This window comes from Accipiter gentilis, chromosome 21, assembly GCF_929443795.1.
Source record: "Accipiter gentilis chromosome 21, bAccGen1.1, whole genome shotgun sequence".
Lineage (NCBI taxonomy): Eukaryota > Metazoa > Chordata > Aves > Accipitriformes > Accipitridae > Astur > Astur gentilis.
Genome location: NC_064900.1, coordinates 14,895,424 through 14,919,679, shown reverse-complemented (window position 1 = coordinate 14,919,679; position 24,256 = coordinate 14,895,424). Strand labels below are relative to the sequence as shown.

Sequence of the window (24,256 nt, the reverse complement as noted above, 5' to 3'; positions counted from 1 at the left end):
GAAGACAGCGTCTTATCCTATGTAGGGAAATCCACCTGCACACAGACTTACAGAAGATTTGTGAATGAGACCTACAGACTTTGTCCTTGTTTCCCACTCTGGCACTCACACATGTAGCACAGCACAAGAGTCCCCTGCAAGCTGCCGAACTATATGCGCCAGCCCCTTCGCACCTACAGAGTAAGTGTGTGGACCTGAACTGTTGTTATCCCCTGTGCCACAATCCTAGGACACAGCCCCGCTACCGAACCTACAGTGGGAGGATGTGCCCCACGTGAGCCTAATGCATAGGGTGGGGTTAGGAGGGTAGGGGAAGATACCAAAGTAGCCAAGAAATCTGCACAGCAAGTTAAAAAATAATAAATCAAACAGTTTTACAATGTACCTATTCTATATACAGTTGAATAGATACACAAATACATTTGTATTTATGTGTGCATTTTCTAAAACACACAATTTGTTTCCAGTAGTATCACAAGTTTTGCATGTGACCATCACTGGAGTGTACTTCTTTCAGCAGAGCAAGAAACAGCTGCTGCTTATGTCAAATCAGGCAGCTATATTACTGAGTCATACACAACAACAACAAAATCAATCACTGCAGTCCCTTTGACAATTTTTGTCTACTGTTTATCAAGGATAGCTGGTAGGATCAATATCCAATGGTACACACTAACACAAAACCTAAGGCAAGACATAGCTGAGTAATCAATGCGCTTTCGCTTCTGAAACTTCATGGCTATGTGTACAAACAGAAAGTAGTGACAGTTTTTGCTATTTAACCTAAGCTGACATCCTTGTTCCACCAAAGTAGGTTTTACACCAAATACTGTTCTTCAATGCGCATTTCAGTATCAAAGTGAAAAACAGTGATTTCCTAGGATTAATTCCGTTTGCAAACATTGAGTTTCCTACATGTGTGTCGTGGTTTAACCCCAGCCAGCAACTAAGCACCATGCAGCTGCTCACTCACTCCCCCCCCATCCCACCGGATGCATAATTTATTCAGATGCAGTTAGGAAATCAAGGCTTTAATTTCAATTTTTACAGTGAAATATTCTGGAAACCAGGTTATGGTAGCTACTGTAAGGTTCCTCATTTGCTCAAAATAATGCAAGATAAGTCAGTATGATGCGACAAGATTGTACAAACAACTTGTCTTCATTTAGTATCAGTGTAGTTTCCTTGCTACACAAAATCAAATGATAAGTTTTTTGCTTGTTTTTTTAAATCCTCACTTCTGAAGCAGCACCCCTTTCTAGCTCTTTTATCAAATTTCTTGTGTTACAATTTATCCAGTTGAACAAATCTGCAGATGGCTGTAGATTAAGTAAAAAGGGTTGGATGTGAGCTACAATATTAATTTACATGGTATTGAGATTTTTCTGGCTCCCAATGCAGGTAGTCATCGAAGACAAGTGCCCTTAGGTACCTATTAAACTCCTAACACTTTCTTGCAGTAAAACAACCCACACACAAACAAAAAATTCTATAACAAACTTAATATCCTCAGTTTTAAGACACTGAAAAGAAGAAAGGAAAAGGCTACAATTAAAAAAAAAAACAAACAAAACCCAAACACAACAAATAAACCCAAACCCAAAAACATGCATACCTTTAGAAGCTTTGCAGGAGCTAGCCTGGTACCCAGTGTATAAGAACAGGCACAAACGTGTCATTTTAAAGAAATATAAAAGCCATCAAATGAACCTAAAAGCATTGAGAAAAAGGCAAAGCGACTGAATACAGGAAAGTCAGATCTCTTCAGACGGTCCAAGTCACTAAAAATTAATCTTTCTGATAGTAAATAATACCACATCCATTTCACACAGTCTACTACACAATTTTCCTCCTACTTCAGCTAGACAATGATGTTATTTTTAATCCACACTAATTGTAAGCCTTAAGGACAAAAGGGTTATCTATGTGCAAGAGGAAGAAGTACCTTGCAAATGAAAGAGAGATACAGCATGAAATAGCTTGGCACATGACCTGGGATTTAGGAATTAAAACCAGGATGTACAAACATAAAAGTGCTACCGGTAGCATCTGCAATGTCTCCCCACAACAGATAGTCATTTAAATGTTAATGTACTGTAAATATATACTCTCTTTTCTAATGTATAGAGTTCTTGAGTTCAGATCAAGTCCAATTTTTTGCAGTATGTGAGCAGTTATATGTGGTTAAGTATATTCAGAAGATTTTAACGAGTCATTATCAATTGCTTTCTCATACTGTTACCTACAGATCTGCTATTGTCCACAATTCCTAATTTTTTCATAAATGTTCTTGGATTGTACTAAAAGCAACTATTTAGTGGTTCAACCTAAAAAGTGAATTTGGAAATGTCAAACCACCATTTTATCCATATTCAGTATTTAAGTTAAAATTTGCCGTGAGTGATCACAGATGTTGTGTTGTGTAGCCTTGCATAGGCTAAAGAGTAGGTTTTTCAGTGGAAAATACATACCAGTAATAATCACAAAGGTCTTAAGTACTACCATTGAAAACTGTGAAATCTAAAGCTCTTCAGACTCACATAAATTATGTAAAATAAACCATCATTTCTTGAGCACAGTAAGCAAGTGTGAACCCCTTCCAGAGCACTTGCATATTTAGGAATGTGCTATAAATTCCAGTAAATGATATGGCATTGATCGCCATACCTAACGGCTCCTCCTAAACTTCTCCATGCCACCTCAAGTGTTACCTCTATGCACGTTCCCACCTACCTCCCCTCCTGCTCCTTCACAAATGGATACTGGCTTTCTGCACAACCCTGCTGCATGTGCACATGCAGCAACTCTCTCTGAGGGGGGCTCACTGCGAGGTTTCACTTGAGGTTTCAGATGAAAGGAGAAAATTGAAAGACTTCAATTTCAGGGGGAATTGAGGTTTCAATAAGAATTTGGTTTTTATTTAAACTTGTAAGTTTGTATTATCAGTCTTCCTACTTGTCTGCCCTGTATTTTGAAAGGAAAAAGGTATTTAAGGGCATTGAAGCAACTTCCACCTGCAAGAAAATCACCTGCAGCAGTCTAGGAGACAGATCATATCACCTAATGCAGCCACGTAGCTGCAAGAAGTCCCAGGACCTTCTGCACCTGTCCCATTTCACAACAGAGAAAGAAAGAACAGCCAGTGGATCTTCTCAGTCCTCCACTCAGCCTGCCTGACATATTCCCATCTCTGGCTCTCCAAAAGAGCTGGCAGGGAATTGCACCCTTTGTCACAGGGATCTACGCTAGCGCAAGAGAACTGTCCCAGCTCTGCTGCAGGAGGGAGGGACTCCCTGTGGTGGAAAGATTTTTCTCTTAAAAAGATAATTTGCAGTCTTCCAAATTAAAATTTAATTTTATTTTGTCCCTTTTTTTTGTAGTCCAAATCTTTCTATGCTTTTCCTTTACAGATCCTTCAGTGCCTGTGGGCTGGCAAAGAAGAGTAGGTCTCATGAGTAAATAAATACCTGGGAAAAAACCCCCCAAAGGAACCTTACACAATACTGTGTATGTCTGTAACTATTAGGAAAATTTGCCATTTCAGTGTACTTCCCCCCACACTTTTCCTGTTTTCATGCCAACAGACAGGTAAATAAAGCACGACTGTAATATTAACTTCTGTTTTCTAGTAACAAAGACATGCTATGGGTACATATATGAGGACAGGGTTAGTTCATATTTGTGAAATGAAAATATCTTCTAATTGAATCGGATGGAACAGCTGAAGATAGGCTGCCAAAGTAGAAGTCCTAACACCAAAACATTACCACAAATTCAAGCAATGAATAACAGAAAGAAACATTTGTTCAATTAAACAAATGCTCAATGCATTCAGGCATTAGTATCCCTAGGAAGTGCTGTTCAGTCAACTAGAGGTCAAAGAATTTGAATTTTACATTCCCACTCCTTATTGTATTTAATTAAAATAAACCAGGTGAGTCTGTCAATGTGTTTTATATTTTTAAAATTTCTTCAACTATATCACACAACATCCTTGGGGAGGTGAGGGGTTCCTGAGAATATTCCTCAAGAACAATCAGCTTTTTACAGTCAAAATACACTTCTGCATGGTGTTTGATTGGTTAAGACTAAAATAAATTCTGAAATTACTATAATAATTAGTAATTGTAGAGAAAAATTCAATTCTATATAGCAAATAATTGCTAACCTTGAGTAATTCAGATAATTTTTGGTAAGTTAAAGAATCAGACTGCAGTTAACAGTCACCCAATTACTACTATATCATTCATAAGAAGAACAGAACTGTTGTAATTAAGTTTATACAGTGTTCCTTCTCACAACTGTTTTTGTGTGAAAAAAACCCTAAACACCCAAAGCCCTGATATGGCCTGGATATATCACACATTTGTTAAGTCTAGCACAACTTTTCTCTTGGACTGACATTGAGAGAAGATATGACATTGAACTTGCTACTTTTAACAGATGTTTATTAGAATCCTGTGCAGCATCTCCTCCTTCTGTGCTATGACATGTGAAGGGGGCTGGTATTAGTGATTTCGCAAAGCAAGCACTTCATATTAGAGCCATTTATGAATAGCTTTGGCAAATTATTGGTACCAACTTGTTTATTAATGCCTAAAGAAACAGAATAATGTGGAATGTTGCTGCTATTTCAGGATTTTGAGGGAAAAAAATCTTGAAAGTAGATTCAAATTACAGAGCAAAAGATTGTTTACACAATCACTTCAGAAAAGATGGTATTTTTTCATGCTATGCCATTAAGAAATGTACGTGACACAAATAACTGCGAAACTCCTGCAATCAATGTGACTTTTTCTGCACTGACTTCAGGAAAGGCAGGCAGTCCCAAATTAATGAGAAATTCTTTATCAATATACCTCTGAACTGATCTAGATACATTGGGGTACACATTTAATAAGTATGGATATTTGAATCCAGTTGTGAATTCTTTTCAAACACTTTCACTCTGCAATGATCCTTTTAAAAGCAAATACAATGGATAGGAAATACTGATAGATTCACAGATAGAGATACACATAAAATCAACATGTTGAAATAACTGAAGTATTGCCAGTTAGGTTATTTTCAACTGCCAAAATCTACTTTACTTGCTTCCCTATGATTTTAACAGCAGTAGTAAAACTGATCAAAGACTTTTTTATTCCCATTCTTGCTGCTTTGTTAAACTGTGAGCAATGATAAAGGCAGAATATCATTCCTTATGCCATTTAGTACTTCCTGAATAAAGACTGCATATCTCCAAATATCAAAACAGAAATTTACTTTTTAAATTCTATGACAGATAAGCCATATTTGCCATGAAAAGCTTATTATTCCCCACTGAACCACGTGCTGGTGTATAATTTAAAGTCTGACACCATTTGCACATAGGAAAAAAAAATATTCAAGTATTAGCATGTATTGCCCAGCACCCAATTACTTACCAGAACAGATTTCAAAATACAAAATTATTATTTTGTAAGTTATTTTCATGCAGAAGAAAGAAATATTTAATCAGGTTTGAGTATGTCAGAGTATGTCTACAAGAAGCACTGACAGAGTAGTGTCAAATACTTCCAAGACTCAGATATGTAACTCCCGCGGTGGAATGGGAGGGACAAAAGGGCTTTGGGTTGGGATTTGGAGGAGGGACCTAGAAGACGTGAAGATTATATAAATAAGTCAGGTCTTAGTAGACTAAGATGGAGTGGCTTCTCCTCTCCCCCCACCCACCCGTGTCCCCCCAGTGAAAACAAGCTAAATGTAAATTTTACAAATTTTCCCTTAAAAAGTTAGTAATGTTCAGGTATTTTATAATTTAATGGGTATGAAAGAGTTAGTTCAGGATGCATTGACAAGTGACCAATCTTTTAAACTCTGAATTTCTGATTCATGTCTCCGCCAAGAACCAAAGTCTCAAAATAGGACATTACGGTTGTCTGAAAGATTGCTATCAACATAGGTAGTGATCTCAGTTCAGTTCACAATGCTCAAAAAAGTCATATTGTAAAAAAGCATTCCCAGTTGCCCGAGCATGCATCGCCACCAGCTGCTTTGGCACAAAGGGAAACATGGTCACCCTGACAGGAATCCTTCCAACTCACGGTTTAAGCACAAAAGCTGAAGAGTGGGCACTAGTGAAACTAAATTGTTGCTCTTTAGTTCTGAAAGTATCTTATACTTCTGGGCTTGCCCTAGGCATGACATTCATGAAGGAATGCCAGACAAACATACCCTGAAAAACTGTCAGAAAAGTAGTACTAGTATTAATATTAAAATACACTGAAGATGACTAAGTGGACAACACCAGACACCTATGAAAATTATTATTTCAAAACACATATGGAAGTTCTATTAGATTATAATTTTTAAAGTAGTAATTTGTTACTCTTGGGGCAAATAAAAACATGCAAACACTCATGGCTTTGGGTATTCCACTTAATTTAGGAGGTACCTGTTCAACAGCAGACTGGACTGCCAATTGAATAAAGGAGTGAAGTCAATGCAAAGCAGAAAAGTTTCCTTACACTTTTTGTGGGGTTTGGTTGCTGGTTATATCGCTCATGTACAGTTCTAGAGTATGACTCACTCACATAATGGACAGAACATTCATTGACTGTTAATGTCTTGGAAAAAAATCCTTATCCCATTAAGAGAGAAACCTTTTGACCTTATGTAGAAAGTTATACTTGCTTCCAGTAACGGCAACGTCAAAATTGTATCTTTGCAATGAGTATATTTTGATAATTAATGCCAGCAAGATCAGACAACGAAGTGAATTTCATTTTCTGATTACAATGCATAGTGTGCTTTTAATGCTCTATATTATCCAAGGTTGCTGTGCAGCTTGCCTAATACCATCAAATCTGAGGAGCTATTTCGGCAATATCAATGTCACTTGGGTAATTTATGGATATGGACTCTTTCTCTTCCTTTTCGCTACAAAGCAAATGTTGACCCAAAGCAGACTTGTATCTTGGTGGCTACTGAAGCTTTCTTTACAATCATTACTACAGAAATAGTACCTTATTCTCAAGTCATTGTGAAACTATTACACACAGTAGAAGTGAATGTGCAAAGTATACATGTCCTTTAGAACTCCTTCTGAAGCTAGCAAAACAACTAACTGCTCAGAAACTGTGCAGTAGGAAAAGATGCATGCCTTTTATGATTAACTGCTACCTATCCAGCAGTCCTGGCAGGTGGAAAATAAGTCTCAATGTGCATGTTGTCCATGTCTCAAATTGAATCCACAAATAATAATTAAAAAAATAAAAAATAAAAATCAGAGTCCTGGGCTTTACTCAAGTATAGCACAGCATTTACAAAGTTTTAGCAACGTATTCACATTCTAAACAGCACAAAAGTTTAAGGAATCTGAATTTTTCCATTTGTGTATGAAATCCAGTTATCACAAAGTTTGACAAATGCAACCACTTTCAAGAGTGGCAGAGAGAGGGTTAATGAACCACAACAACACTTGGATTAGGCAGAAGACATGCTTTTTGCTCCTGCATGTGTTCACTGTCCTACTTATGAAAGCGAGGGGTGGGTAAGGGAAGAAAATACATTTCCCTTTGTAGTCAATCTCCAAGCGGAAACCCTGATTTGAAACATCCTTAATTCGCTGTCATAGTGACAAAGTGCACTGCTATGTCTTTCTATACATACCAGGACAGAGTGCAGTCTCTGCAAAATTCTTGAAGAGAAGTCACCAAGCACAGCTATCCTCAGATAGACAATTCTTAAGATACAAGAAGGTAGCAAACAACATTCAGCAACTAACTGATATACTGGCACCTGCTTCACAAACAATGTCTTACTACATTTGTACATTAGTCTCTGAAAACCAGTACTAGATATATAGCATTACTTATGTATTGTGATGAAAGCATTTTGAGCACTTTTGATTTTAACCTTTTGTATTAACTCTGAATAGGGCCTCAAATGTCTCTAATTGAACTTGATACCTACTGATTTTCTACTACGTTAACATGCGTGTTATTCATGGAGGCATTTTAATACCTTTTTTTTATAGAAGCATGAATAATGACGTTATCTCCTTAGGTGAATTCACCTCTGTCTTTATGTGCATACAAAGATCTGAGTCTGACTTAAATGACTAGATTCCCTTTTTAGACATATGGAGAAAAAAAGAGACTTTTTTTTCCCCCCTCCAGTCACTGCTCATCTCGTCCCTGCAACAGATGTCTAAAACATGGTAGAGGAACCCTGCTCAAAAGCATGCACTCATCTCCAGTAACTACAGAAGGAGTCAAGGTGCCTTGCTGATCTATACACATGTACATTGTGGGCACCTAGTTCGACAAAATGAAGATCATCTTTAGTAACCAGATGTTTTCTTAGAAATCCACAATATTGTGACTTCAAATAACCTTGTTTATTTCTGGACAAGCGGCATTAATTGAAGGTGTGATGCAGTATTTCCAAAATACAATGAGTTATTTGCTGTGCATATCATAAGACTTAAATAAATAAAAAATTAAAAATAATAATAATAAAAAAAATCAAACAATGTTTTCTTACCATGGCAGGAGCCATCCACTTCTTCATATCCTACACTGCAGATGCATCGTCCTAGAGGCACAAGCCAATCCCCGTCTGCTCCACAGTACAATTTTGGAGTATCACGTTCCTCAGCACTCTTCACACAAGAGCCCCGTACTTCCACCAAAGAGGAAGAATCAACCCTTGGAATAGTATCAGGAAACATAGCCAAATTACGGACCGTGAAAGGGCACTTTTTGTAATAAACACGGACTGAGACCAAAGCGATGCACGCTCCAATGTCCTGAAAAGCAAGATAAAATCCTTTCTTATTTATTGGCCCAACCTCACGAACTTCTGTGTTGAGTTTAAGAATGCGGTCACCCAAGTCCATCTGGGTAAAGCTCTCATCAGCTGCAATAGTATCAATTTTAGTGTACAGGTTTGGCTTGAATTTTACTCCATGAGACTCATCTGACTCCATGTAGTAGAGATTGAAAGTTTCCTTGCAGGTTCCCAGTACCCATGGAATACTGTTGCAGTCCCGCAGGGTAAACTTCATTTCCACATAAATCTTCTGTGCAGCATCACGGGAGATCCAGTTTGTTTGAAGCCAGTTGTTTTGGTTTGGTTCCATCACATTACATACCTGGTAAGTATGAATGGGACGATTGTGTTCATCCATTTCAGTTATGGCATCCCACTGAAAAGAAAATAATGTTGTTTGAAAACTAAGAAAAATACATATTATGCATATACACTGAAACCATGTATATATACACATGCATGCCCCATGTATATGCATCTATGGTTTAGTTAAGAATAATTACTTACTTAAAGCTTAGTGAAAAGACAGTAGTTAAAAGCAGATACCAACTACAGAATGGTACACCAAGTTTTATTTCAGAAACTGTATGATAATTTTCTATTAATAAAAACATTTAAAAATCAATGTAGCTCAGTAGAAGAGGAAAATACTGGCCATGTTTATATTAGGAAATTTTATAAGTCTGAGAACATTCCTGGGTCATGTAATTCAATCATCTATGCCCCCCCAAAATTGGTAGAACAGTCCTGTTTGGTATGCTGGTGGGCTGGCTCTCTGGCAGTCCTCCAGGCATTTCCCACAGCTCAGGGACATGACACTGGTGAGGCACCTGCAGCAGTTGGCAGCTGGAAGGTAGCCACTCTGGTTTGGTGGGTTTGAGGTGTTTGGTGTAGGTTGTCCTAGTTTACACAATTGCCCTAGAAACATTCAGCTGTATATACAAAGATGTTACAGTTCTGGCTCCATAGGATCTGTATTACACTTATTTCTGCTAAAAAAACCCCAAACCGAACCCCACCAAAAATCCCACAAACCACCAACCTGTCACATTGTTGTTGCCTTCATAAATTCTCTTTCTTGCAATTTGGAGGTAAGGAAGACTTTTTTTTTTTTTTTTTTTTTTTACTCTCCCCTACACTTCTCTGCCCCCCCAAGGTTTTACATTACATCAACTTTGTTAAAATGTTCTTAAATTCTGGTGGAAATTCCCACATAGATGCCCTCAAAAAACTCCATGAATCTTTGAAAAATATATGCTGTATGGCATTTTTAAATTTTGTATTAATTACATACCGGTGTACACACATAACATGCCAAAGCGCATGTTCAAATAACACACAATATGCAATTCCGAGTACTAAAACAAGGTATGGACCTTGCACATCATTGTTCAAACATAAATTCAAATTCTGTTAGCCCCAAGATCCATCAACCCCACAAGTTCTTCTACTCTAATGCACACAGCATCAATATTTTTAAAATTAAAGTTACACTTCTAAAGATACATTTTGACTACTTAAACAGACGAATATTCATAGTGCCTGCCTACTTCAGTATTACAAGGAAGGTATGGTTGGCCTGTGGCCTACTGGGTTAAGAAAGCTTAGGAAGTACAAGTTCAGTTTACCATTTTTAAGCAATAAAAAAATACCATTTAGAAACACTGTGGAAAGCAAGACTTTACCTGGTCATTTTTTTCTGTGAAAGAGGAAGATGTTACTTAAGAGTTAGGTCCTCATTTTCAGAAAAATTCCCAGACATCATATGGCTCTTAAGGCTCATGTGAGCATGTAGAAAACTAGCTGGCTTTACTTTGAGTTTTAAGAACAAATAATGCCACAATATGGAAGTGGGGGAACATGTGCATCTCCAAGACCTTCAGATAATCTTTATGTAAAACCAAAACAACACAACACAAAAGCACACAACAACATGTGGAGGGGGGGAAAGTATACCTTTTACTTTAGAAGTGAACTGATCCACCATGGTGGAAGCAGCAGAAAAAATAAATAATAACCCATAGCTCCATTAGCCTGAAAACTTTGATTTTAAACGATGGCTAGAATTCATGTGGAAAAAGGAATTCCAATTTCCAAAGGAAATCCAGATGCAATCAGAGGATTGGGATTACTGGTCACTGCAGCATGCATCTGGGAGCTATGCAGAAAAATAGGGCAAGTGAAGGCCTTTACAGGCCATCCATCACTTTTGGGGATTCTTCCTATCACAGGAAGAACGATAACCTCTTCTGAAGGTCCAGTCCTAAGAATCACAAAGGATACTACTTATATGATAGCCAGACAACGGCAAATACTTGGCAAACAATCTGCTGACTCTTTAGAGATTAATATATGGCCAAGGGCTTTGGGCCTCTATGACTTATATCCATTCAGAAAGGGCAAAGCTGCTACTTCAGCATTCATGGCAAGACCAGAACAAATTCAGATTTGGTCAAAATTGTATGATGGACTAGTTAGCACAGGGCTTCTTGTGTCATTGTCCCCAAACTGGTCTGAACTATGATTAAAGTCTACCCTGTAGCAAGCAATATAATACCCCAAGTAGATCTTGGCTTTGAGAAAGGAAGAGGGGACTTTCATGCTCCAGTGGGCCAGGCCTCTTCCCTTTTGCCAAGCAAGAACCCACAAAGTTTGAATGGATTCAAAATTCCACAGGCATGAAGGATTAAAAAAAAAAAAATTATTTTTTAATTTTAAATATAATTAAAATCCACAGCTCCAAGCCTTAAAACGTCACCAGAAGGGGTTCTTTAAAAATGAAGCAGGGAAGTCTCTCAGCTGTTGGTCTCCATTTTGCCTACCATATCTGTTACATGAGCCAAGGACATAACCACCTTTTTCTTCACATATAGAACATGTACTATAAGTTTAAGCATTATTACACAAATTTGCATTATACACAAATGTAACCACAACATAGATTTAGAAAAAAAAACCAAACAGAAGCAGAAAAGGTTTTCCACATTTGCTTATCAAACCACATTAAAATGAAGATGTGCTATATACTCCAGAAAGGTCTCAAAAAAAAAAAAAAAAACAACCCCAAAAACCCAACCCAAAACCCCACAAAAACCAGAAAGCAAACAAAAAAACAACCAACCAAAAAAACCCCCACAAAACCCCCACAAAACCACACAAAACAAAACCACCCACCCAAACAAAAAAAACATCACACCAAACCCAGAATAAAAGAGTAGTAAGGGGGGATGACGATGTAGTTTTTAAAATACAGAGCAGACTTTAGAACCAGAGTAAACTGGCTTAAAGCAAAAAAGCCTCAACATACTACTGCCTCTTAAAAATGTTAGGGAAAAAAAAATCCAACATATCTTCCCCTTACTATAAGATTCTCTTCAGAAATATTTATATATTCACTTTGAATCAATATCTCAATTTGAATTTAGAGATTAAAGCCCTGAAGTTAGCTGCTAACCATGTAGTTAATAATATAAATCTATTGCTTCTGTAGGAAAGTGAAGGCTCAGCACTTCAATAACTGGTTTAAAAGAATAAAACAAGATGGATTGATCAAATATGGACAGTGCTTTAGTTCATTCAAAGCAGACCTTGCGTGCTTCATGCCTGTGCCTTTCCAATGTGCTCCCAAAGAGCCTGCTGAGAACTCCGAATTTATAAGAGTTCATGCATTGGGCAAGAAAAACATTTAAAAGGCATTTGCAAAAATGTTTAACAGTGGTAGTCTAATCATCATACATGTAAAATATTGTCAAAAAAGTTAACATCTCTCATTTCAACCTAGCCATCACACTAAGACATACTGTATAAGATACACTTACAAATACAGCTGTGAGTTTTTAGCATGTGTTCTTAATTACTAGTTCCAGATATTGAGTGCAAATTAGGTGAATTCCGCCACCTCAAAATGTCAATGTAATTTACTGAAGAGTCTAACAGAACTTAATCTGTGATCTCTGACAAGGACACATTCTTCCTGGGTGAAATATAATCTGCTTTTAATTTTACACAAGTGTTGCATTTTTATTCTGATAAAACCAGCCAGGAAATATTAAGCAATATTTAAATTCACTGCAGACAACAAAAACCCAAGCAATTTATCAAATACACACTAGTGTTCTTTTGGGTGTATTTCATATTATACCTCCTAACTAATTAAATGAAAAGTATTTATAAACATTTTTGTTGTGCAAAACTAATTTTCCCTAAAACCTTAAAAACAAATTAACAGAAGCATCTCATTGATGATGTTTGCACAAGAATGTGGTAGCTCCCGCTGCCCCCAGAATACCTAACTTGACATGCACAAAAGCTGGCAGAAGCTGTCTGGTTTAGACAAGCTGACAGTTCAGGCTTCCTTCAAACCAAGCCTCTTGGCATCCTGATGCACTGCACTACTTTCAAAATCTTTTGATTACGTTCCTTTCAAATGAGGAAAGGCTCCAATAACATTGACGGAGGCAGCAGCAGCAGCTTAAAGCTAATTCTTACAACTGGAGTTCCAGAACTTAAGAAGAAATGTCACAGATACAGTTTGGAGGAAAGACTTCAAAATTCTATTTTAACAGTGTAATCAACAGCAGCATGAATAAGAGGTTACACTTTACTTTTACATGTGGCATAAAGGAGGAGTAAATGTCACTAAAAATAGAACAACATGGAATTTGAAGATTGGTAGAGAGAAGATTTTAAGGTTACTTGTCACATTCAAGTACAAAATATAAGATTAGGCTACAAACCACACAGATTTTAGCTAGATAAAATCTCAGCTGTTTTCATATCTCTACAAGCTACTTTATCACCTGTTTCATGTTAGGACTTCACTAATATTTAACAGCTGTACAGAGAACACTATAAAGAACAAATTACCCAATTTAAATCTTCTACTAGCTATACATAATACTGAAATCTCTTTTCCACGTTCCCCACTTTTTGTTATTCTTATTTTAGACCAGACACTACAGATTAACAAAATCAGCAACAGCCATTTATTACAATTCAGTAGGTTGTATCACCAAAGGCTGTACAAACGTTACAAAGAGAGTGATTGCATTTCACGTATTTTATGTTTTAAAAAAATGTCTTAGTGATACCATGCTACAGAAAATTAAAAACAGTGGACCAGTTTCAGCCTGATAGAAACGGTCATAACTTCCGTGAAGACACCAGTTATTTTAACAAATTCTGAAACTTAAATCACAGTCAGACTCTTAAGCGAACCCTTATTGAGGTCACATCATGCTGCTTAAAGAAATGTTAAATTGACAATTAGCGTGACTTGCCCAGTACTAGCTATACACAACATTGGATTTAGAGGGAGAACACAGAACAGAAAGGACTGAGAGGATATTTGCTTGCCCTGTTGTCACCTCCCAGCTCTCTGTGGCAGCGCCATAAAGCTGCATGTTCCCATGTCAACCCTACAGCTCCTCTTTGACTTCCAGTCCCAGGTGCCACCTATGGACAGCAGGGAGCAGTCCTGGCACTGCACCAGTGCATCTTTTCCCATGGGAAGACCTGCACTACAGGCTCTTCTCCACCATACCACTTTGCCAACGTGGGAAACGAGAGGCTCATCTCCCTTGTGCCGTGTGCTCAGAAGCAAGGCCAAGCAGATTCTCACTGTTTAGCAGCAGCCCTATTTGCACTTGAAGAATTCATTGCAATATTTTTATTTGTATGTCAAACTTTACTGTAAGAATCTTTTCCAATTAATAGGGGCAGCTATATCAAGTAGTTGAAAATGCCTATTCTGTAATGAGCTGATATCTAGATAACTTCACATGTAGTGAAAGACACTTTTCCCACACATTGTCACACTGACTGATGAATTAATAGTGGATCTTAGTCTCAGATAACAGTTATTCAGGCACTGATCCCAGCAGCAGTTTGGTAATCCAGGATGGCAGCTTTAGCACCTTGTACAGCTCAAGATTCTTTTTATTGATGTTTTACTTCATTTAAAGGTAGGGACACTGGTTACTGAGGTCTGCACCCTTACTCAGTGGTTTAAGGAATGGAAGAGACCATCTGTCCTTACAGTTTTGCTGCATTTGTATCCTAAGCCAGAAAGTTCCTTCCCCTTTTTCCTTATCTTTTATACACAATGGTTAATTCTCTAAAAATGAAGAGTTCTACACTTATGCATACCTAACCAGCGTACATTAGCTCACTCCTGAATACAAAAAGGTTGTGGCAGACCTAGTATTCCACACAGTTGGGTGGGACACCTGGGTAAAATATTCTACACAAATCTTTTGTTGTTGAGCAAAAGATGTAGGGACAAGTACTGGCTTTCCATGCAGAGAATTGAAGGAAAAAGCTGTGCCTGAAAGGAACATGGGAGAGGAGATTGGTGAACAAAACCTGTTGACTTCAGCCATTCTGCATTTGACTACCTCCTAAGAAAACACATCTGTAAAGGCAAGTTCTCAACAGTAATAAGTCTTATTATCTATCTGGCAACAGAACAAAGATTTCCTTTCTAAATCAAGGAACAAAATATGTAAGGTTCATGCTACACAGGTCTGGTTTACTCTATTGGTTTCAGAGAGTGAGGTAATTTCGGAAATGGAGCCGTCAACTACTTCTTACACAAAAACATAGGCTGGAATTTGAAAATTCAGGGAACCTGAACTGTAGCGATGCAGTTTTCTGATGTTTACCCCTCACTGCCCACAGATGTCCACTTAGAACACGTCAGGTCCCTAACAGTAAAAAGGATGGACTGTGTTTGTTTTACAGTCCTGCTGCTATCCTAAAAACCAGTCTGGAGAAAAGTTACAAGTGTGTCTGTGCAACTCATGTACCCAAGAACAGTTAAGTAAGTATTTCCATATTTATGACATCCCACGAGGGTAAAAAGAAAGCAGATAGCATTTTTTTTTCTGATACTTTAATTGGTTCTTCTATTTTGCCATTTTTATAAATGGTTTATTACTCATTTTCATCATCAGTATTTGCAGTTCTCAGCTGGGAGTAATCTAATGAAGTCTACAAGTGAATTCGCACTTTCAACTGTTCACTACTGACAATCTTTTCGGTCCCATTTCCATGGAAACAAGCTGAATGGTAAAAATAAAGAGAGTTTAAAAAGTTTTTTTAAATTCCCATATACTATCTGTCTCCAGTGAGATGATCTCCATAGAAATGAGATCAGAAAGGTCTAAGCTAGGAAACAATAGAGAAGGACCTGCACTTGGCATGCACAGCTGCTGGCTGCCATCTGCAAACGCAGATTTAAATATCTAGCTGCTGTAGTGACATTCAAGCAAAACCAACTCTACTACATAACAGAAAATAGCGGAAGATAACTTCTCTCTTAAATTCACGTGCTTAGAAAATGAAGATTTTAAAACACAGCTGGCATTTAAAACATGACACTGAAAACAGCAAGATTAAAGAGCATTAATAAAAAACTACAGAATTACTGCAAATTAAAGGCATTGAGTTAATATTTTTCCCCATTCCCTCCAGCTCATTTTTCTTCACCCCCATCTTTTTTCAACATCTACAACTTTGTATGTGAAAATAGATGCTCAGCCCTCCAAAGCCCAGTAACACAAGTGATAAGACTGAACTTAAGAAATGTGCCTATTTAAAACAAAAAAAGCAGACAAAACTCCACAGCTATTCACATATTTCCTATGCAAGTACAAATTGGCATAGCTAGCAAAATAAAACAGCAATTAAACTACTTACAGTCTTACATTTAAATCAAGGTGATTTAAAGTTGCTTAGGGAGTACATATAAATACATAGCATGCATTAGATTAGCTCTGTAGAACTATAACTACAATTGCAACGCAGTTTTAGAGACAACATGACCTCTGTTTTCTACATAGGCAGCAGCATATAGGCACAGACTATGACAGTCGATGGCAAACCCCTTATAAAATCTGTAGAAGTAAAATGTAATTAAAAGGGAGAAACAATATCAGGATAAATAAAAAAAATCTTAAAGAATAAACAAGGCAATATAAACAAGAGAATATAGGAAAGAAAGTAGCAGATTATTCTGCGTTCTCCAAATGCAAGTGTTAATAGGTCTCGGGCTATGGAACAGCTGCTCTATGGCTGAAGTAGTCAGGATGATTCAGAAAGCTGTAAATGCACTCAAAAAGTGAAAATCCAAAAGCGAGTTGCTTTTCTGTTATTTACGTGAAGTGCTGAATACTGAACAAACATGAGATGAACTGTTCGAGATGATCCAACTCTGCTCTGGAAACTGTTCTGGTTCATAGGAATGTTTTCTTCAGGCAAGCAAGACTAGGATCTGGTGAGATTTGGGGGGATGAGCCCTGGAATCCAAGCAAGACCAGCTTCAGATATATGAAACAATTGACTCTTACTTGGGGATTAGCCAGCATAAGACTTCGGGATCAAACGGCAAAATAGGACAGCCCTGCTCTAGCTTTGTAGAGTGTGTTGTGGCTGTTGCAGAAGAAAAGGGAGTCACAGGTCCTGAATGTGGACCTTTACGCATATACTGGAAAAGATCAAGATGCCAAGAAACATGGCTACATTTCAAAACATGTGATCTGATGTAGGGCTCAAACTACTGAGGCAGTAAATCCATTTGGCTGACCAGAATCTAGACAGCAGTATCATAATGCACCAGTGAAAGTTACTCACACAATAAAGTTTCTGCTGTCTAGATATGGCAGAAAAATTATAAAACAGGAGCCAGAAATAATAACACACCTTTCCTTCCATTCTAGATCACGAGAAGGCAAAGTACATTCAGAAAAGGGATACACAGAAAACTGGAAGGAATAAAGAAAAAAGAATTCACACTTAATATGGGTACACACAAAGGCTATTTATAACAAAACTGATATATAACTGAAGCCAGCCATTAACGTATAAAATACCATTCTCCTTAGTACTTTGGAACAAGACCATTGTTTCCCTGAATGCGTTATGGACTATAAAAGACTCAATGACTTGTATCAAGGATCTGCAAGTATACTGTGCCAGACTAATTTTCTTTCTAAATGAGACGTGCTAGTAAAGCCTCAGGAGGTGGTGAGAGATGCCACAATCCAGTGGTGACAAGTGTGCTGATCACCTTTCCAGGGGCATCTTATCCCTATGTAATGCAACACTTCCAACATATTCAGAATTGAATGGAAAGCGAGAGCAGCAAGTCTACACCTTTTCCAGATACTATAGCTCTTAGCACTCAACCCTGCTGCATGCCCTTCAAAACCTGTCCGTGTGCCATCTCTGGGACCTGCCCTGTAGCTTGCTGACCTGTTTTACAGAAGAAATAATAAAATAAATATATAAAACAGTAGTTTACAGGTATCTGCTACTAGAACAATGCTGATTTAACTGACAGTAAAGGTTGTGTGTTAAAATTAGCAGAGAGGCTGCCAGCAGATGCAGAGTCCTGCTTAGACAAAACACTGAGTAATGCTGATGCTGGCACGCTGATGAGAAGAAGAGGCTAGCAATCCTTACTCGGCTGAATGAGACGTACGGCATTAACTAAGAATACATGCAGAATGCGATAACTCTAAACAGCAATACTTATGTGATGAAATACATGGGTCTGTTGTGGAATAACTAACATGTATGTAAGAAACAAGTTTTGCCACCCATTAGTAAATAAGAGATATCATGACTTAAAATATGCAAGTGTAAATTCTTATACTTTCTTATAATTAGAATAAGACAAACAAGGACTAAGAAAAAAATACAACTAAAAAATAAATCAATCAGACTGTAGGTATAGTTCAGTCAAGCTCCAATAGATATTAGGTGTTTAATAGTAATGTTTGTTTGCTGCTGTGTTGCTTTATTTCCTGAACATGAGGAGCTGGAGCAATCCTGGCTCTGCCCCTCGCAGCACCTAGAACAGAGTAACTGGCACAGGAATGTTATAATACTGCTCAGCAAAGCCACTGTACTGGGTACTTCTGTAATGCTGCTGTACTGGGTACATTGGTAATGCTGCACAATAGTTGCACCAGCTATATGTCCAGAGATATTTAGAAACACAGAAAAACATAGACTGGAGGGACCTTTGCAGAAAAAAACCCAGGACCAATCTCTACAGTTCTAGTTCAGAAAGTTCTACAAATTCAGAGGTCCCCTTTTAATCCTTCTCAGCTGTTTGTGACCAGCTCCATGTAGCCATGTCAGGACTGCACTGACTCTGATCCAACAAGCCTTGTGGTACTGGAGCTGGTCTGTAGGGCCCCCTCCTGCCATACCCCTACTCCCCATGCACCTCAACCCTGCAAATTGTTTTGGCCTGCTGAGAAGCCAGAGTAGTATCAAGACAGGGAGACACTTGGTAGAAGATAGTCTCAGCCCTCCGTCTGAGAGCTGACCTTGTCTGCTTTATGACTGAATGCATGCAGTACTACAAGTCAAAATGACTGCTTTTACCAGTTAACCCCTTCAAAAATTGTGCATTGCTGAGTTAGATGCACAAAGTTCCAAATATTAGTTCCCTTTTACTTGCTTTCCAGGCTTTGAATCTTCAATTCTGGCATCTGAAGTTCCTCTTCAGCAGCGGAAAGATCCTCTTTTGCCTTTACCACTCCAAGAAATAGAGCTTTAAGCGAATACCACAGAATCACAGCAAAACAACAGTCCGGCTATGTGCACCCAGAAAGTGGGCTATGACTCAGAGTTTGCCATTTTCATTTCCTGACTGATCGCTCAGGGAAAAAAAAACGTTTCAGTGCGAGTAATGGCAGAAACTGTACAAATACCTCACAAGCTCCAGGTTTTCCTATTGAAGAGCAGTGGATCTCAGAGTCTATTTTTATGTGGGCATTGGCATATTTAAGTTACCACCATTAGCAGGCAGTCAATGGGGTTAATATGAAGTAAACCCCACAAGAATATCTATCTATTGCTTCTTCTCATCTCTCCCTGATTCTTTCCTAAGGTCCCTACTGTTTAAGAAAGAAGAAAAAAAAAATCCTGCCATTTCTGCTTCTTATTGAATTAGTACTAGTCAATTAGTGGTTTTAATTGAAACTATACCAAACAGAAACAATTAAGAATAATAATTATACAAAGTAGCTATATAAGGCTTTTCATCTTTGGAGTGCTTTACAAACACTAACACATTAATTCAAACTAAGACATAAAACTAAAGAAGCAAAACTAAAGATAATGAGAGGAAGGTTAAGTGACAGATCACTGATTTTTACCAGCATGCGCTGCAAGTTACAGTAATGAGGAGTTTGCTGTATCAGTGTGGATGCCTTTATCTGATGCTACACACACCCACATGAACTGAAGCGATGCCACTTCAAAACTTCACTGCAGCACAACTATATTCCTTTAAGCATGTTAGCATACAAATCCCTCAGTTTATCTGCATATTCTAGCTACATGCATTACAACTTTACTCATTTTCTAGGTTGACTCAGAGTGGTGCATAAGGATTCTGTAGAATAGCTTCCATTACAGGTTGGAAACATCTTTAACAATGTCTCCAAAATACGTATAGAAATAAATACATACAAATCAGAAATCTGCGGTTTTGGTGGGGGTTTTGGAGGGTGGTGGTTGGTTTTTTGGGGGGTTTTGTTTGTTTTTAAATAAAATGCTATCCATATCAACCTTATGCATATAGTCTCTGAAGTCCAAAGCAGAAACAGATGAAAACAAACGGGGAATAGAAAGGAAAAGAAAACAATAACCAATGTTTTCCAGCAAATCAGTTTGTTCATGCTTCCCATGTAACTGCTTATTTACTGAGAGCTTGTAAAGCAGTACTGTCTCCTGGGGGAGTCCAGGCTCAATCATACTCATTAAAATGTACTGGAAGAAAACAACCTGCTACCCTTCCCCTGCGCTCCTTCCTTTCATCCCATTTCTGAGCACACAAATGGGGGAAGCATAAAGCTCTTAATTATCCTATAATACATATAAGCTGATACTGAAAACACTTCATTCACTAGAGTTGAGTAGAGTATCATCGGAGAAACCTCTCCAACATCTCCTCTTTCCTACATGTTGCTGCATTCTTCAGATATGCCAGAATAAGGAAAGATATGAACTATGATAATGAATAATTCATGTGCTCTTTCAGCCTCCCCCCCTCCCATTACCCATATTTTCAATTAGATAAAAAACAAAGATACTTTCCAAATCAATTTCTGGAAAAGCTAATAACAGTAAAGGAGAAAATTTCATTTTTCTCTATCTTGGATTCTTTTGGTAGACAGAATAACGTTTCATATAGCTTTATTCACAAACTTTGTGGGAAGCGGATCCTCTCTATTCTTTGTGTTGCATACACAACTTTGAATCACATGGCTACACACTGAGCACGCTTTTGTTCATGCCTGCATATTGGGCAGAGTAGGCCAGGCTATCTTCTTATGTAGGTTTGCAGTCTCTTCAGGTTAACTCAAATTAGAGAGCAGCTAGAAGGTGTTACTTCAAATGAATAACTTCCTATGATAATACACATACAGATCTTCAGTATGTTTTTCCGTAGGTCTGTTGTTCAGATTTCTGAAGGAAAAAACCCCTAGAAAGTGAGTTGCAGAGATTTATCTATTTATTTGTTCTATTTTTAGTTCACTAAGCGTTGTTTCTTAGAAGACGACATATTTCCCCCTGAGATACATAGAAAAAATTTGGCTTTCCAAAAGGACCTTGTTTGTAACACGAGGCACCACTCACCACGTGGACGCTCTGTGTTAGGAGCGTGTCCTGATGAGGTCAGCTGCAGTTTCCAGGAAACCATTTCGCAGTGATAGATAGAGGATGTTTGTGTCTCCATCTTTTATCCCTTTGAAGGGATGGGTTGAACACAGGACTAAAAATAAAGGTAGAAATGTCCCACCATATTAAATGATTTACCTCCACTGAACGTGACACCCAATGAAGGCATCTTTGCTGTATTCTTATCTTTTGTGGTAGAGATTTTGAAGCTTCTTCAGAGACTTATGGTCCTGTAGAAACAATCCCTTCCTAGCTGAAATAACATTAAATGTCTCAGCCTTCAACTAGTAAGCATTTGTTTCAGTTATGTTATATACCAAAATAAAATTAGAACTTGAATTTAAATATTTCTAGCTGTCCAGTGTTAGTGTTGACAAGTCAAGTCAGCAAGATGTGACCACCTCGCAATTCACCCCACCAGCTGTTTCAGGAACTTTTTCTAATCACAGATCACATGGCTGTGTCATGTGTCTGTCTGGAACAAAATCCACAAAGGAATTTATAAGGCTGAAAATTGCAAGTCAAAGAGAAGACAGTAAGAAAAAACACGTAGCAATAGCAAATGTAACCTCCTACAAACTACTATAATACTTAGGCAATTCAGTGAAATTTTTACTGCTTGAGTTCATGAGCAACTCCATATTTAACACAGAATAACAAGCTCGAACTGTTTTAATTTTAAAAGCACGCAATTTAGGGCAAAGATATGTAAACTCGTCATGCTTTCATTTGCTTTTAACATATGTTAGCATATGTTTAATTTTATTTTTTTCTACCTTTGGGGATTTATAATAGTTATCCTTGTATTTTCCAGATTCCGCAGTTGCAAGGGTAGCAACTGACTTCATTATCTTAAGTACAATATTATTTTCACCTAACTGAAACCTAGAGCCATATCTGCACCCCACTTTATTTGCAGACATATAGAGCAGCCACAGGCTAATGACAAATCACTGCAGTTGTGGGTGGTCACGGAATGTCAACTATAGGTCAAATTAGATATCAGATTCTTTTTATCATTTATCAAGAGAAAGATTACACCTTGCATGTCTTTCTTCAAGAACCTTCCTTTCAGTTGTCACAACAAACTTGTCCCCACAAGAATGATACTTTATAACGTTATAGTTTAAACACAATTGTTGAGATGTTAGTCCAATGTCCCAACTGCAATATACTGCCTGCCAGCAGGATGTCCTTTTAACATGAGAAAGAAAACACCAACCACCAACATTCATGTATGTCACTTCTGAACAGTAAAAAGGAGGAACAGATTTTTTGGCATATGTCTTCCCAGGGTTTTTTTGATGAAGGACACTAGTAAGATTTACATTTTTCTTTAGAACTTCTACATCAGTGAAGGTCTTCCTATATCATTTATTTAAAAATAGTTCCATGACTATTTGGTCTAATTAAGAAACATTGAAAAAAGCTTTCATAAAATTTAGATTAATATCATTGAAAGAATGCACACCAAAAGCAGACAATCTTTATAGAATATTACTAAAAATCTTTATCTTTTCTGTAGACTGAGCTAAATTTGTGCTATGAAACACAACTTTCTGTAGGTTTTTTTTCTGTTATTTAAATTATGCTCTTAACAGACCTTCCAGTTTTCTAGAACATAAATGTTGGAGTATTCATGGGGCCAGGGGGAAGGAAGCAGTACAATTCAGCTTTGAGGGTTACAAAGAGAAATTCCATCCTGGAGAATTAAGAAGTTCTGCAAGAACCAGAAGTCCAGGGAAAGAGAGGAAAAGACAATTTCACATTCAGTTTTTATCTTCTTATTCCTCTCTTACTCCAGGAACTGTCCAAGGGACCACAGCAATAACTTCATGTGTGCTGCAGTATATGATTTGACTACTATAACTACTAACTAACATATTTAGCCCAAGAGAGGGTCTTCAGGAAGTTTCCAAAAATATGGCTCTTGGCATATTTAAATAGAGGATTTCAGAATGTAAGCTGATATATTATTAAAGAAAAGCATTTGACCATCTAAAACTATAGGAATATACCATTTTTATAGAGGCAACATATCTATCATACTGTTGAGTATTTAAACTATTGTCATCAAATGACTGAACATATAATTGTTTAGTAGTTTTCTGATATTCAGACATTATTATCTATTTTTTATTACTGCAGAATAACTCAATGCTCCCAGTTCCCTAAAAATTTACTTATTAGCCTATGATCAAATTGGAAAGCCAAGTTCTGCAATTCCCTCATAGCAACAGAAGCAAAAGAAATCATGAGCAACATTTCTGCCTTTTTATTAGACATGACCTTGTAAACTTCAAAACTTCCTGACTCTTTAACCTTTCTATATTTGGGACAAGACCTTGGAACACACAATCTCCCTACAAACTCTGATTATTCTGGAGAGAAAAAATGGGAGCCTCTACAAAAGGAAGAAGCTGCAGGATCCAAGTCTCCTCACGTCTACATGAGCAGGGGACTGAGACTACCCAAGAATGAAGAGACAAACGAGAAGGGGTAGAAAAGAGCCATATAACCACAGACACCGCAGATCAATCTGTCATTATTTCATCATATTTTTCTCCCCTTCATCAATCACAGCCATGTAGATGGGAGTGGACAGACAATGATCATGTATGATTAATTGAAATAGACTGTTTCTATTAACTTTGAATAAAAAGGGTTATATTATTTTTGCTGTATTGTATGTTATATATAGCCACCTAAATCGCACATTTTTTCTTCTGTGCCCCATTTT

The 24,256-nt window shown here is 37.6% G+C and overlaps 1 protein-coding gene across 7 annotated transcripts in view; it reads right to left on the bottom strand.

Annotated features, from left to right (window-relative positions):
• LOC126049027 (ephrin type-A receptor 6) overlaps positions 1–24,256 on the bottom strand; it is a 516,299-nt gene that overhangs the window by 378,560 nt on the left and 113,483 nt on the right. For all 7 annotated transcript variants that reach the window (XR_007509078.1, XM_049824756.1, XM_049824759.1 and 4 more), the window contains exon 3: positions 8,530–9,193. Coding sequence is in view for 6 of the 7 variants with exons in the window: in XM_049824756.1 (XP_049680713.1) it covers positions 8,530–9,193 (664 nt within the window). In the remaining variant the exon portion in view is untranslated. The remainder of the gene's footprint in view (positions 1–8,529; positions 9,194–24,256) is intronic.